We start from the raw sequence: 16395 nt of genomic DNA on the forward strand, positions 1-16395 counted from the left end.
AGCAGCCTGTTCTTACTCTCCTCTACACTCTCTGGGCTCTGGCATTTATTCTCTCTCCGGAGTCCTCAGATTTAAACTATCTGTAGCTGGCAAAGAGCTTCTCTCAGAGCCCGCATGAAGCAAATGGTCTGCTGCTATGGACCATCTGAATCAGTCTCACATCCACACCCGGGACCAAAACAAAAACATGCTTACAGCCACAACAGTGGGGACTGTATTTGGTATGACAGTCATTCTTTTTCTCATTCATTTACCTAATATATATATATATATATATATATACAATATACAACACAGAATATATGTTACATGTAATGTATATAGTATGCGCGTGTGCAAGTGTGGAGGTCAGAGGGCAATTTAGAGGAGTCTATTCTCTCCTTTTATCACTCATCCTGCTTGGCTCCAAGCCCCTTTACTTGCTGAGCCATTTCACCAGCTGTCCTTCATTCTTTTGTTGTTATTGTTGTTCTGTTTCGTTTTTTTGTTTTTGCTGCTGTTGTTTTGCTTATTTTTTTTCAAGACATGGTTTCTCTGTGTAGCCCTGGTGTCCTGGAACTTGATTTGTAGCCGAGACTGGCCTCGAACTCACATAGGCCTGCCTGCCTCTGCCTCCTGAGTTCTGAGACTAAAAGTGTGTACCACCAAGCCCAGCTTAAATACTCTGGGGCAGGAAAACCACATCGAAACAAGTCGGGACTTCTCAGGAGACAGGCTCCCTGAGCCCCACAAACTCAGGTTTCTGGATTGTGTGATGCTGCTACTAATCCTCTCTCCTCATTAGGTGACTCATCCAATTTCTGATGGTCCTAAGTTGGTCAGGCCTAGAAAGACATCTGGGTCCATAACAAGACCTTGGTGCTTTTTTTGGGGGAAAGTCCTCATTTATCCCACTGGCTCCAAAGTCTCTTTGGCCACCCACCACTTTTTCACAAAAACAAACAAACAGACAAATAAATAAAAAGACTCACAGAAGGATGCTGTAGAGACATTTATTGGATTTTATGGAACTGATCCTTGTGAGTCAGGGGTGGGGACAGAGGTCTCCTCGGGGCTGCCTGGAATGTTGCTCACGGTCACTGTGGCCATGAAGTGGTGCTGGAAGAAACGTCGGGGGCCCACGGTCTGCCTCTCGTGGCTTTCCGGTTGTGGGTTCAAGGAGTGACTTTGCCTGGGAGGGCTTACCCCTGGCACCTCCATCGTGATTGCTGTGTTCAAACGTTGGTGGTCAGGTGACATCTCCTTGGAGCCTGAAAAACAGGAGTCCGAGGTGGCTTCCTCCTGCAGCCCCTTCCCCACCACCAGCGTCGCACCCTGGCCAAATTCCCTGTCGATCACCTGAGGACCTCATGGACTATCTACAACAAATAACAGTTAACAATGTGCCTCCCCACATGTAGGAACTGCCCGTGCTTCTCTTGAGCAGACGAGGCCATTGCTGGAAGAGAAAGAGCTGACTTTCACGATAGCCCTAGGAAGGTTAAAAAGCCATTAAAAAAATTACAAGTCCATTTTCTAGATGAGGACACAGGCTTGTTACACAGCCAGCATGGGGAGGAGCCCTGGCTATTGGTAAAACATCGGTTGTTCTCTGCTTTAGGAACGGAGTCAGAGGAGCTGCTTTTGACTCCCAGCTCCCATCTGGTGGCTCACAACTGTTTGTAGCTCCAGTTCCAGGGCATCCAATGCTTCCTAACCTCTGTGGCACCAGACATGCATGAGTGAACGGACAAACATGTAGGCAAAACACTTACACACGGAAAACAAAATAAAACTAGAAGAGAACAGATTGTAGCTGTGTGTGATCACACACACTCCTGGTATTCTACTACTTGGGAGCAGAAACTAGAGTATCCCCCAAAAGCCTAGCCTGAGCTACACAGTGCAATCTTTTCTTTCTCTCTTATTTATTTATTTATTTATTTATTTATTTATTTATTTATTTATTTATTTTTAATTCTCCCGAGACAGGGTTTCTCTGTGGAGGCTTGACTGTCCTGGGACTTGCTTTGTAGACCAGGCTGGCCTCGAACTCACAGTGATCCACCTGCTTCTACCTCCCTGAGTGCTGGGATCACAGGTGTGTGCAACCATTCCTGGCCAGAGTTCAATCTTAACTCAAAAAACCAAACCAGCCAAAGCTTCTTATCTTCTCTTCCTTGACTCCCCTTCTTCCTTCCTCTTCTAAGGGAGCTAGGAAGAAAATTCACTTGGCCTTTGATGACCGCCCCCCACCCCTTTATGACTTTTCTCTTTCCTGTCACTACATCCCATGGTCTCTTTTAAATCCTGTGTTGATCAGGACAGTGGTGGTCAACACCTTTAATCCTAGCAGGAGGCAGAGGCAGGCAGATCTCTGAGTTCTTAGGCCAGCCAGGTCTACAAAGCGAGTTCCAGGACAGACAGGGCTACACAGAGAAACCCTGTCTCAAGAACCAGACAAAAATAAGAAATACAAATCCTTATGTTCCTTGGCATAGGTGTATTTGACACAAATGAGCATCCTTACTTTTTGGATAAGAAAATACAGCCAGAATGCCATGGCTCTTACAGCTTGTCTTCTGAGCCCTTCCCAGTTCCTGTGGCCGCCCACCAGGTCAGCTTCTGCCACACCCAGTCACTTCTCTTCATCCCCAAGGCCACCGCCTTGGTCAAGCTTTCATTTCTGCCCAGCCCAGACCACAGCAACTGCCTCCAGCTGGTCTCCCTCTGCTCTGTGCCCAGAGCAGGCAGAGGTCAAGCGAGTCCATCCATGAGCTGCTCTTCCTCGAAAGCTCCTAGTGTGTACCTCAATCTGTGGCCCTGGGGGTGGTAGTGCAGGCTTTGCTCGACGGGCCTGCCCTCTCCTCGGCTTCCGTACTGCCTCTCTCCCCGCAAGCGCTCTGCTTTCTCACACCAGAGTTCTCTCCAGTTCCTAAATGGGACCGTTTCTTTACATTTCGGAGCCTTCTTTCGGTTTACAAGTATAGCACTCACACTCAAGCTTTATTTGTTTATTTCTTGGTTGGTCTGGAACCCGTGCTCTTAACTGCGGATTCATTGTTCCAGCTCCTCAAAAACACTTTTTAAAAAGGAAAGTAATGGGGCTGGGAGAGGATTCTGTGGCTAAGAGAGCTTGCTGTGCGAGAAGCAGAACTGAGCTTGGGTCCCCAGAATGCATGAGAAAAAGAAAAAGAAAGAGAGAGAGAGAGGGAGAGAGAGAGAGAGAGAGAGAGAGGAAGAAAGAAAGCTGGGCATGGTCAGACATGCATCTATATCTGCATAGGATGTGGTTGTTGGAGGTGGAGACCGGAGGATTGCTGGTACTTGCTGGTCAGCCAGCCTAGCTAAAAAAAGGCAGCAAGCTCCAGGCTGAGCGAAAGACGAGGGAACAGACAGACAGCGATCGAGTAGAATGCTGATGTCCTCCATCCTCCATCCTCCACAGAAGCATGTGGCCGGCACTTGTGCGTATGTGCTACTACACGTATGTATTTCTCACACACGTAAAATTTTAATAATTAATTAAACTGAGAGCCACCTAGGGCTGAGGGTGAGTTTCAGAGGCACAGCCCAAGTTTAGCACATGTAGGGCTGTGGGTTCAATCCCCAGCAGGATAAAAGGGTGGGTGTGTGCGCCTCATTGATAACGACACATATTTCAGACTCAGTAGGCTCCCTGTAAACATCATTTCTGATTTTTTTCAAAAGCTGCTTTACGGACCAGACTAGGGTTGGGAGGGCAGATTTGCTTAGTAGCAAACCGTGAGACTCCAGCTGGAGCCGCCGTCCTCCAGTGATCTGCTGAAGCGACAAAGGGGAAAAGGAGAAGCAGCGGAGAAGCAGTGGAAGCGCGTTCTCTGCACTTTTCAGAAAGCCCGGGGCTGTCCTTTGGCCCTCTGTATGTGAATCTGCAAGCGAGGCCACGTTGTGGCATCAAGGGGATAGGTACCGTTCAACAGGAGTGCCCCACAGGTGTGACCAGGGCCTGCCTGGGGGAGTTACAGTGTTTCCCAGCATGCTGTGCTGAGCATGCTCAGCATTGGAGCGTCACGAGGAGTGGTGAAGGGGAATGAGCAGGAGAAGGAAGCCCAAGGGTAAGGTGCCTGGGTCCACAGAAAGACCCAGCCCATTCCGCGTCTCTGGGAGTGGACGGAAGTGAGGGCAGAGCTGCTGAGGCTGCTCCCTGTGAGTTCATGCTTTAACAGGTGTTAGAAATGATAACAAAAGACCTCTACACGGTCAGAAACACAGAAACAAGGGGCTAGAGAAATGGTTAAGAGTACTTGTTCCCGCTGTAGCGGACAGCGTTAGGTTGTCAGCACCCACACTGGGCACCTGACAAAGGCTCCAGGGCCATCCCATGCCCCCTTCTGGCCACCACAGATGCTGCATGCACACACACAAACCCACCCACAGACACACCCCTATAAACATAACAAAAATTTTTTTTTTTGGTTTTGGTTTTTGTTTTTGGTCTTTCGAGACAGAGTTTCTCTGTGTAGCCCTGGCTGTCTTGGAACTTGCTCTGTAGACAAGGCTGGCCTCGAATTCACAGAGATCTGCCTGTCTCTACCTCCCGGTGCTGGGACTAAAGGCATGTGCCACCACCACCCAGCTAAAAGATAAATTAAAAAAAAAAAACAAATAAATAAGCAATAAAAAGAAATAAAACCAGAGGAACCATGCCACGAGAAGAGAAAAACCAATATTAGATCCAGGGCACCTGTCCAACTTTCTCTAAAGACCTTTGTCCTCAGGCCCCATTCCCTGGAGCCCTCAATCTGAACCTGAGCCTGTGCAACCAGCCTAGAGCAGGTTCCTTCCTCCTGGGAGATGAGTCAAGCCCAACTCATCACTGACCCCTGTGACGAGACTGTGATTCACAGGTGCCACTCCAAGTGTACTTAATGAAGAAACAGGGGGGGCTGGGGTGACTGAGCCCTCCCAAAGGCGGGGGTGGAGGCTAGTCGTGGAAATGTGGGGCAGCTGTGGTAGAGAAAGGCAAAGGTGGCCTCCCTCCAGAGGAAAATGAAAGCAAGATGCTTGTTTGACTTGGGTTTTTCTGGTCTCATTAAACAAGCATGGGTTGAAACATCTCTGTCCTCGCTTTACTTGTCTGGTCTCAAAGCAGAGCCCCTAACACAGCCAGCTGCCAGAGGAAGTGGAGCTAGGTAAGGGTGATGTGTTTGAAGCCCCCGGCGCAGGGCAGAACCTCAGTCACCCTCAGTCAGCCTTAGTCAGCCTTGTGATCCAGTCAGTTTCTCATGGAGAACTCCCCTAAGGAAGTTACCGGGGCTGCATGGAAGTGTGTCTCTGAGGGACGGGAAGTGTGTCTCTGAGGGATGGTGTGTGCTTTTCGGGGTGAGGCCTTGCATTAGATCCCCAGCCCAGGGGGGAATGGGAAGAAGGAAGGGAGGGAAAGAGGAGAAGATTCTATCTCTATTGCGTGCTTAGGGGATGGGATGGGATGGGGGAGGGACAGAATCCTGGACATGGGAAGGAAACATGGGAAGTGGCTTTTTTTTATGGCCGATTGCCAAGGCACCTGTCACACTACTCTTGCCCCGTCATTCAGAGAGATAAAGACACACACACACACACACACACACACACATGAGCAGTGCAGTGATTACACCCCAGAGCCTGGGAGATCAGGTTGGCATCCCAAACACAAACAAGCACTCTCTGTGGGGACTTGGTCACGTCCCCTGCTGAGTCTTGGTCTTTTTTTCCTGTAAAATGTGAGCTGTGATCTTTCCTGACTTGCTGAAGAGCCAGACAGCAGAGCAAACGGAAGCAGGAGTCTATAAAGGGGGCGTGGGGACCTGGCAAGTACACAGCCGTGGGCCTGTAGGCCATCTCAGATGCTTCCGGCCTGACACTGTGGGTGCAGAGGGAAGGGAGGGACAGCACGGCCAACTCCGATAAACTCGAGCTACATTTGTGCAACATGCAGAGAGGTGAAAGAGATCGCGTAGTCAAAGGTCAGAGGGTGCCCTTTCCGTCTTTAAAAAAAGCAAGAGCGTGTGCTGTCTCTGACCTTGGCGACTACAGGGTTTGGATGTCGTGGTGGCTGCTCAGGAAGGTGGTCTGTCTCCAGGGACACGTCAGAATCCTTCGAGCATAATTTACCAGCCGTGACCCCCCTGGGCGCACCCCCAGGATCTCTGAGACCTGGCTGGCCCAGCTGAACTCGACGGACGCTAGCCTCACGGGGGCAGCAGGGAAGGGTCGATGGGATGGGACGTGTGCAGCTTCAAAGGTTGATCTGGCACGTAAGAGGGGCTCCGCTTCCTCAGCAACAGTGAGCTCATCAGTGGCTCACGCTCGGAGGTGACTTTGAACCTCCGCTTCCTCGTCTGTCCCAATGGAAGTGGTCCTAACTGCCCCTGCTCTCTTACCTTGAGCTGATGGACTTTAAGTTGGTTTCCTCCGTGACAGGCTGTCCTGATGGCGACTGATGTCTTCTCCTAAAGGAATTACTTCTCAAGGATGGGCCAGCAGAACTGCTGAGGTTCGGACATAGAGTGTAAGGAGTAAGGAGTGTATATTTCAGCGTAAGGAGGTATTGCCCAATGGCTCTACAGAGCCGCTGAGCCAATTTATATTCCTGCCACCAGTGTGTGATATTATCCATTTCCCGTCAACTTTCTCACTGTTAACTTGACCCGTTCTGTATTTGGGCAGTGTACCGCGTGTGTCACACCCTCCGAGGGTGCCCGATGCCCTGGAACTAGGGTTAAAGGAGGCTGTGCGGTGTGATATGGATGCTGGGGATTGAACCTGGGTCCTCTGGAACTGCTCTCCATCCCCAGTGTGTGTGTGTGTGTGTGTGTGTGTGTGTGTGTGTGTTTAAGGTATATCATGCTTTTCTTTAAAATTATTGTTCTTACATATGTGGGTGAGCCATGGTGTGTGTGTGTGCAGTCAACCTCGTGGAGTCGGCCCTTCCCACCTTTATGTGGGTCCCAGGGTTTAAACAAGCTGTCAGGCTTGCTCGCTACCTGCTGAGCCACCTCGCCGATCCCAAAGGTCTGCTGTTCTTAAATCGCGTTCTCCTGATTATGAGGCTGATCATCTTTCCACAAGCACGCTGAAGTTTGTTGCTGTTGTGCCCATTTGTCTGAGACGGTCTCCTGATACCAGGCTGGCCTCCAGCTTGACGTGTAACCGAGGGCGGCAGTGAACTGATTCTCCTCTTTCTGCCTCCCAAGGCCTGGTTCTACAGGCACGTGCCACCACGCCAGGCTTGTGCTGGGCTTTCGTGTTACACTTTCTCATTGCTGTAAAGATGTGTCTGGATATCAAGCCCCGTGTTATTTTACGTGCAAGGAGTCCTGCCTATGCGCAGTGGTTGTGTTCTATATTGTTGCCACAAACGCTGAGTCAGCAAACACTAAACCACTGCTGCTAAGCCAGGCTTGGGGGCCTCTTGGGGTTGGCGGAAGGAGGATCCAGAGCTCAAGATCACCCTTGGCTATGCAGTGAGTTCCAGGCTAGCCCAGGCAATATGAGGCTCTGTCTTCTAGGGAGAATGTAAGATGCAGTTTCTGGTGCCTTTGGCCGTTATATTTTTTGTCAGACAATCAATTTAACTTTGGTTTTTATGTGTTGTTGATTAAAGGGACCTGATTTAATATATATTTTTTAAAATATTTATTTTCGTGTGGATGGGTGTTTTGCCTGAATGTAAGTCTATGTACCATGTGCATGCCAGGTGTTCTGGGAGATCAGAAAAGGTTATCCAATCCCCTGGAACGAAATTACAGATGGTTGGGAGCTGCCGTGTGGGTGCTGGGAAATCTAACCCAGGTCCTCTGGAAGAGCGGCCGGTGCTCTTAACTGCTGGGCCATCTCTCCATGATTTAATGTACATTTTTGATTTAACACTGAACTCCCATCTAACGGCCCGGAACTCGTGTCTAGTCCTTCAGCACTCTCTGTTCTTCAAGATGCACAGCACAGTCTTCTTGTCCTCAGGGCACCACACAGCCCTTCAGAACCGTCTCCCAGGGAGTTCCAACAGGGAGATCATCCGTGAACACCACAAACATGGAGCAAAGTGCCTCTAGACAGACATAGAGAGAATCTAGCCTGGGTTGAGATGATCTGGGGACATGTGCACCTCAAATTCTTGTCACTCAGCACATACCCACATCTGTAATAACCTCACAAGTACTTCTGGTATTGATGTCGAGGTTACAAATACCTCTTAGCAAGTAGGCAAGTTAAAAATATACAGCCTGAGAATAGGCTTGACTATGAGAATAGATGCTTACACACACACACACACACACACACACACACACACACACACACACACACACGATGTCTTATATCATTTGTATTTGATTTGGCAAATTTGTCAACTTGTTTTTCTGCTCGGGTTTTTTCCTATTCCTGACTCCACAGGCAGCAGGTAAACCTTTCCACTCTCAACAGTCTTCAGGGTACTAAAAGGGTCTAGAACTATTGCTTGTTGCCTTTTTAAGTTAGAGAATCAATCGCTTACAGACAACATTCAGAGCTCTCTGTCTCCCCTGAGACTGAGTTTATTACCCACCTGCCCTTCTTCCTGCCTGATGCCTGCCACCCTTGCCCCTGCTGCTTAAGAACCTCCCCTTCCTTCCTGGCCCTGGTCCCTGTGCATAGACATGGTCACAGCCCATGGTTAGTGGCAGAAGAATGTGGCTCTGGGAGGGAAGGCATGGACGGGCTGGACCTCATTTCATTTGTCACTGTGACTCCTTGAGCAAGTTCCCAGCCCCGCCTCCACCTTGACTCCTCACCTGTGAAGTGGAAACAACACGCACCTTGGCTTCTCAACTGTACTGAGAACCCTCTGCCCATCCTGGGCTTGGATCTTCCCCAGTTCCTTATCAGAAGTCATGAAGCACGCAGTATGGCCTCAGGAGAAGGCAACGCTTACATTTTGTCCCCTTTGGGGTTCTAAATTGCCCACGCTAATGGAGGGATGAGTACAACAGATTATGAAAAATAGAATCCTGTATTCAGCTTCTGATCAAACGTTAATTTTTTTTTTTTTTTTTTTGACAAACAGCAAGTCTGTCTTACTAGCTCTGTTTTGTTTGGGAGACTATGAGCATCAGTTTGCATTCCCTAAGGCTAGAAAGAAAACACTGTCTTAGAAAATCCATCCCCGGGTAAAGCCTGTGTTAGGGTGCTTATGTGAGAGCGGGGTGCTGATGTGAGAGTGGGGTGCTGATGACATTAGAGTCTGATGAGGGACAGGCACATGAAGAGTCGGGACCGAAATGCTCAGCTCACAGACCTCCTGAGAAGCATGAATGTTCTGGAACACCCAGAGGGTGAATGTTCTGCATCTCATTTCTCCCATTTTCTTGTCTGTCTGTCTTTCTGTCTTTCTTCCTCCTTTGAGACAGGGTCTTACTATGTAGACCAGGTTGGCTCATTCTGACCTAGATCTGCTTACTTCTGCTTCCTGAGGGATGGGATTAAAAGTGCGCTTTTCCATGCCTGGCACTCCAGACCTCATTTCTAATTATCTCTCCTCTGCCAAGAAAGTTCTGAGCCTGCCCATTACAAGGGCATCACGCAGGCGCATTCTTACCTGTCGTCCGTAAGCTTAAGCCTGGGTCCAGCTTCGTGTGGGGCTTGGAGCTGATGAACAGGTAGCAGAGCACGCAGACGGTGACAATGAAGGCCAGAAGGACCACTGCGGCCGTGGAGAGGCCCACGAGAGCTCCGATGCTGGGGAGAGAAGACCACGGGGGCTGAGTGCTGGGGCCTGGGGGCAGGATGATACAGATGCATGAGTGGTAGCTACCAGCTGGGGTCTGAGGAATATCAGTGACAGTCATCTTCTGGTTTCTACGAGTGTGTGTGTGTGTGTGTGTGTGTGTGTGTGTGTGTAACCCCTCCCACCAATTACATGCACACACGATAGCACATACATACATACATATATACATATATTTGTAAATACATTCTTACAAGATAATGTAAAGTGAAAATAGCAGGATAAAACTAGACACAAAGCTCAGCCCAGACTTAACTAACTAAATCTATGTAAACATAAGGTTGGAGGAAAATATACCGAACTATTATCAAGCTGCCTCTAGGTGTGAGGCAGGCTGTGGATGTCCGGGCCACGTCCCCTGGGGTCCCACCATTGTGCAGTATTCAGTGCAGGGTTTCATTTGCCAGCGTCTGTACCTCTCCGACTGAGGACTTTCTGAGACCCGGAACAAAACTCTGTCTGCTCATTGTTTGGGTCAGAAGCAGGATAACTACCTCTCCGTGACAGCTGTCAACCACAGTGGTATGCGTACCCAGCTCTGGCGGAATAACTCTGTGCTGCCCAGTGTACGCTGACCAGCAGAGGCCTAGCGCTGGTGGCCTGAGTGTGGCTTGCTTGGTAACATAACCTGATCTTGGTGTTCCCTCTGTCTCGTTTCTCCACCCTACCAGTGTCTTCTGGGATCACTCTCCATAAAAACTACTTAGCATAAGCCTTTAGTCCTAGCACTCTGGAGTCAGAGACTCTGTGATTTTAAGGCCATCGTGGTCTACAGAGTGAGTTGTCTAGCAGCCAGGGCTAAACGGAGAGACCCTGTCTCAAAAACCAACCAAAAAACAAATGCTGTTCGCCACCAGCTCTTCTCCTTACTCGCTAACACTCTCCAGCTCCGCCTCTCCCCACCCCATTTCTTCTGTCCTTTTCCACATCGGGTACGTAATGTTTTTTTTAGTTCTTGTCCATACTTTGAACGGGTATCCGGGGCCGGGGAGATGGTCCACTTGGTGAAGTGCTTGCTATACTTGCAAGCGTGACTCAAGTTCAACACACAGGATCCACATGGTAGGGCACTACAGAGGAGATGAGAGGAAAGGCCTGATTTCAGAACCGGAAGGACTTAAAATGATCAGCGTTGCCTGGCAGGGGAGGGCCTGGCTCCCGAGGGGTGAGTTCCTCCTGAGAAGAGTTTAGCACAGGACAGACCGCTGCTCTGCCGGAAAGCGAACCAGAGGTCTCTGCTCTTAGGAGGTTTTGCCGAATGGACTCTGAAAGACGAAGATGCGCCGTGACCCCCGGGAAAGCAGTGAAGCGGCGCCAGTCAGCTTTGAGATCAGGCACTTTTCACAGTCTGAAACCTGATTCTGTGATCCATACAGGGAAATATCACTTTGCTTTTCTGGTCCTCATTTGTGCCGGCTCCTATCTCACCAGGTGGCCCAGAAGGGTGCGGTGAGCTGGTGTGTGCCATACCTGACCATCAGCTCTGTGCTTCCGGGAGGCTTCTGCCCTCTGGCTCACATTCTGGCAGAGAGAATGGAGGGAGAAGGAGGTTTCAGCAACCGGGCCAGAGGGTGGGCTTACACCGGCCGTTTCTCCACCGGTGCCTTCTTTTTCTGAGATGGTTGGCTTTTGAAGATGCCCCTTTCCCTCAAACACTCTGTCTCTAAGGGTATAGTGCCTTCCTGGAGACGTCTACACTTGCAAGAATGATATTTCATGAAAAGGGCCAAATGGAATTTGGGGAAAACGAGGTCTCCATACTGAAGTGAGGGGGCTCGAAGGGAAGCGTGCAAGGAATTGTTCGGGAGTTCAGAGCACACTAACCATCCCGCTGTCCTGAGGCCTCTCAGCTCTGTGCTTTGCGACTGTCTTGATGCTTCTGAAGCATGCTGTGTTAGGACCCAGGAAGGGGGCTCAGCAGCCAGGAACCCAGGAAGTTCCACCACACGCTGGAACCTTTCCACTGCATTTGGGGTCACCCTGACACAGGCGCTGACCTTAGAGAGCTCCCTAGCCGACTCTCCCTGAAACCCAACTAAGACACTAAAGCATGCCACAGTGAGAGGGTTTCCAAGGCAACCGGAGGGGTCCTAAGGGTGAGCAGATAAGGAAGAGATGGAAGGGGAAAGGCCTGCCAGCAGGGGTGGGCCCCCCCCCCCAGCTTGCCCATCCTTGCATCGATTGTAAGGGGCCAGCAAAGTAGTCAGAAGACTAGAGGCAGCAAAGGTTTTGGAGACCAAGCTGAGTACATCAGCTACAAGAAGCCAGAAAGGTTCAGACAGTTGTTGGCCAGGCTAAGTCCGGGTTTGGGGCCACATAAGCCTAAGTTTCCATCCTTTGCCCCGGGGTACTCCCATAACAACCCCTCTCAAGTCTCGCCGTCCACAAAACGGAGCGATGTCTTAGGGCTGGGTATGTGTGGAAGCGGGTAGCCCATCCTGTCATACTCTATGAATCTGGCTTCACTCCCTCCTTGCACTGTCAGCTACGAGGCAAGCATTAATACGGCTCTTTATATTTTATTCAATTATTTTGGGAGAGGATCTCACTGTGGACTCAAGGCTGGCCCGGAACTCACTGCGTATCCCCGGCTCTCTCAACGTCATAGTCTGTCTTTCTGCCTCAAGACCCTCAAGTGCTGCAGTGACAAGAGTGAACCATCCACGAGATTTAACAACGTGTCCAATTCACAGGCTGGTGTGGTAAAGCCAAGCTTTGCTCCAGGCTCTGAGTACAGGCCGCCGTCTTCCTTCAGCTCTCAGGCACTGTGCTGTTTTACTCAGGCGCAGGCTCTGTCTCTACATCGGGGGTTCTCAACCTCTGGGTCACAACCCTTCTGGGGGTCGAATGACTTTCACAGGGGTCACCTAAGACCGTCAGAAAACACGGATGTTTGTATTACAATTCATGCCAGTAGCAAAAGCACAGTTCTGAAGTAGCCGAGAAATGATTTTATGGTTGGTCTCCCCACAACACGAGGGACTGTAGGGATGAAATAGACTGGGAGGGTTGAGGATCCCCTCCGTGTTAGAGCCCTTGACTGTGACAGGCCCAGGGCCCCGGGTTTCATTCTCAGAAGAAGTCGCATGGCCCATCCTCTTGCAGGAAATAATGATTTTTGCGTCCTCCGTGCCATGCACAAAGAAAGACCCTGTAGCCAAGGTTAGAGTGAGTGGTTGAATACGTGAGAACAGAAAGTAAATTAGTATGATTCCTTGGCTTTTCAGACGGCAGTCAAATGTGCAGGATATGATATGCTGGCCATCTGAAAATGCGTTAGAGTTACAGATTGGACACCTTAGAAAAGGCGATCTTTGTAGATGTAACTGGCATATGTCAAGTTGTTTTCATCGCTCTCTCTTTCATCCTTGCCTCCGCCTTAATCAGAAATCGAGACAGTGACTGGTCACCTTCCCCATTGGCAGATAAAGGGACAGAAAGACTCAGGGACATATCAGCAGCTCCCGGTGAACGCTGGCACTCGGAAAGCACAGTCTGTTCGCGCTCTCAGGGACAAAACCTCCCCATGGACCACTCCACTCCTGCTGACACCACTTGCCCAGAGCAGGCTGAGAATCAGGCTCTACTTTTTGGTTGAAGCCTTTGAGGGACTCAGAGGGATGAGGATCCACTGCTCTCCAACTTCACACTCAGGATTCAAGATTGGCAGAGTTGGCCCAAGCAACCCACCCCTGAACAGCCGGGGAAGGGACGCGTCCACACCCAGACCACACTTTACTAAAATGGCCGGAGCTGGCCTGGGCTGCGCAGCTGTGCCACTGTGTCACGCTGCACTCGCAGGAAGCCCTGACCTCCAGGGCTTTCCAGTTAGTGCCAGCGTAGAGGACATCCCCAGGACTCACATTCACACCCCGCAGAAGAGTGAGAGGGAAGGAAAGGGCTGCGTGGGGTGGGGTTGCCGCATCAGGTGAGGATGAAGGTTTCTGAGGCTGTGATTTGGAGGCAGGCCTGGAGCCTGTTAAAGTCAAGACGTGGCTAAACAGCTGAGGCGGCTGACTGGCAGGCTCCAGGAGGGGGCGGGGACAGGTGACAGAGTCAGGACGGGTGTTATGGAGTTCATTAAGCTGGGGATGGGGTTGGGGCCAGCACCTGGAAAAGCGCCTGGATGGATGGGGGTCTGTATGAGGCCCAAGGGTAGGGTTTGGGGTGCCTCTGTATATCTGGAGATAGTATTTGCTGTCAGGGTGTGGGCTGGCTTGTGATTGTTGGTTGTGTTGAGGGTGATGGTAAGATGAAGTTCAGATTAGGGAGAGAGTGAGTGCTTTGCGGTAGTGCCAGTCAGAGTCAGTCACGGTTCCAAAGAGTGGCTAGGGTCAGGATGGAGTAAGAGTCGGCAGGGGACAAGAGGGCAGTGATAAAGGTGACAGCAGGGTCATATTGGCAATGAGGAGTAAGCGAGGTGTGAGGGATGGGCACCGAGATGAAAGCAGAGGCTTACAAAAGGCTGGCCTGTGGGCGGGCTGGGGGGGGGGTGGCTAGCTGAGAAAGGGGGTCCAAGGTGAGGTCTGGGCCCGGGCCCGTACCTGAGCCACCACATGTAGCTGTGCTCGTAGGGGAAGAAGCTGTGCGGGTCGTCGCAGCAATACTTGTGGTCGCGGAAGCCGCAGCAGAACACGGCGGCCGCCTCGCCCCCCGGCCGCGGGCAGCTGAAGCCGCGCACCACCTCCTGCTCGGCGCTCACGTAGCTGGAGCAGGCGCCGCTCATCGCACCTCCCGGAGCCCGCCGGACGGGCGGACGGACGGACGGACGGCGAGCGAGGGGGTGGGGGACGACGGCCGGCCGGGGACCCCGCGGAGGCCGGAGACAGAGCCCGAGGGCCGGGCGGGCAGGCAAGTGCGCGGGCAGGGGCGTGCCGGGGAGGCGCGGGCGCGGGGGCGCGCGGGGAGGACGGGGCGCCCGGGGTGGCCAGGTGCGCGGGCGCGCGGGGGCGCGGGGACCCGATCCGGCCCGGGAGCCGCCCCCTCCCGCCCCCCGCCGGCCGCCGAGACGCCGCCACGCGACACGGCCGGAGAGGCGCGGTGGAGGTTGGAGGCCCTCGCCCGCGCGAGGTGCCACCACCGTGCTGGGCGCTTGCTTCCCCGGGCGGTTGTTGCTCCACCTAACCCGCAGGGCAGGACCAGGGGTTTCCATTGTGTAGACGGCAGCTGAGGACCAGAGACGCCTGAGCCCCAGGCGCCTGAGCCCGTGGGGTGACGACCCAGCTGCAGACTTCCCCTTCCCCTTGGGCCTCGTCCTTGATGGCTTGGTGACCCTGCCTCCCGCTCCCAAACGCTGGGATTCCGGGGTGTGCCACCACGCGCTACTCTTCAGGGATCTTTTAAAATCTTCGCGTCTAGCCTCTTTCCCTTTCCCGTCCTGCTCCCTGGTTCACCCAGTGTTTAGGCAGCCCCTGGTAGACCTCTCTGCCACAGGCCAAGCACAACGGGGCAGTTGTGTCAGGCATAAGCCTCCCCCCCCCCCCGCCTCAATTCGGCTCTGTCAAGCTCCACAGCTTCTTCCCAGACTACAGGAGCCATGTTCTCATTCTTGTCTGAAGGTGCTTCCAGAGCCTCGGTTTCCCCAATGCGTCCTGAGAGAGTGGGGAGAAGATCCTCAAGGACTTACCCAGTTCCTCGGAGCCTGAGCTCTCTGTTCTCACAGACATGGACAGTGGGAAATAGAGGGTGTGTGTGTGTGTGTGTGTGTGTGTGTGTGTGTGTGTGTGAAATCATGGATCTGAAGGAGTCTGATGTGAGCTTAAAGGATCCCTCCCTGCCTCCCCCTGTGCTTCGTTCCCTTTGTCCTCTAAGGCAGGTGCACAATTGGCGTTGTGTACCCAGCCTGTGACCTGGGCACCTGAAGGGGTCAGATCTGGACCCGTCCTTGAGAAATAGTTTGGTGGAGGAATCAGGAATCTCAGGGAGGGATCAGTGGAGGAGCCAGCGCAGGACTGGGAGACCAAGGGGGAACTCAGGGATTGTAGACACAAAGGGGCCCCAGGCAAGGAAACGGGAAGGGTTGTGAGAGGGGAATGCCTTTAAGAGTCACCGTGAAGCTAACAAAAAAGACGTGATGGCACACGTCACAGCAATTCAGCAGGCTGGGGTGGGAGGATTGCTCGCGCCCAGGAGTTTAAGGCAAGCCTGGCATTTCAAAAGTGAACAAGCACATGCCTTTGGCCTGGAGTACGGCCTAATGGTATATCATCGGCCTGGCATGCCCAAGGTTGGCCACCCGCACCGCAAAACCAGGAGGAACTGTTATTCCCAGAAAACCCTTCTCCTGAGCTGTGATCCCCGAAGACTGGAGCTGTCTGCTACTCTAGTGAAGGCATCTTGACTCCTGTCTACCGGAGGAAGGGGTCAGAGGAGGAATCCTTTGGGAAGGAGTGAGGCCTCTGTGGGTCATGGTCAGTGGGCAAACCTAGGAAGGCAATTCCTCAGGCCCTTTTCCAGTCAAGAATTAATTTCTCTCTCCTAGTAACCCAAAGGAAGGATTCCGTCCCTGAGAGAAGCAAGCACCATGTCACACATCAGTGGCCCAGCCGGAGTGCTGCCATGACAGTCCAGCCAAGGGTCCCTTTACATTCTTGATGAAGCGGACGGGCCGCTATTACCAGTGATGCTTTTAA

At 51.9% G+C, this 16395-nt stretch overlaps 1 protein-coding gene across 1 annotated transcript; it reads right to left on the reverse strand.

Moving 5' to 3' along the window:
- Nucleotides 1–985: 985 nt before the first annotated feature.
- Nucleotides 986–14709, reverse strand: Shisal2a (shisa like 2A). The gene is made up of 3 exons (XM_021660630.2): nt 14308–14709; nt 9575–9714; nt 986–1250 (listed from the first exon to the last, which is right to left on the reverse strand). Exons 1-3 carry the CDS (start codon nt 14487–14489, stop codon nt 1003–1005), a joined length of 570 nt encoding a protein of 189 aa, XP_021516305.1. The 5' UTR covers nt 14490–14709; the 3' UTR covers nt 986–1002.
- Between the last annotated feature and the right edge of the window lie 1686 nt (nt 14710–16395).

Source organism: Meriones unguiculatus, chromosome 12, assembly GCF_030254825.1.
Source record: "Meriones unguiculatus strain TT.TT164.6M chromosome 12, Bangor_MerUng_6.1, whole genome shotgun sequence".
NCBI classification, from domain to species: Eukaryota; Metazoa; Chordata; class Mammalia; order Rodentia; family Muridae; genus Meriones; species Meriones unguiculatus.

Bases quoted from the DNA above. Each gene is read 5' to 3' on its own strand.
- Shisal2a (XM_021660630.2), bottom strand. From the start codon at position 14,489: ATGAGCGGCGCCTGCTCCAGCTACGTGAGCGCCGAGCAGGAGGTGGTG. The intron at 9,715-14,307 runs GTACGGGCCCGG...TTCTCTCCCCAG, and splicing joins AGCTACATGTGGTGGCTCAG to CATCGGAGCTCTCGTGGGCC. The intron at 1,251-9,574 runs GTAAGAATGCGC...CCTGTTTTTCAG, and splicing joins CTTAAGCTTACGGACGACAG to GCTCCAAGGAGATGTCACCT.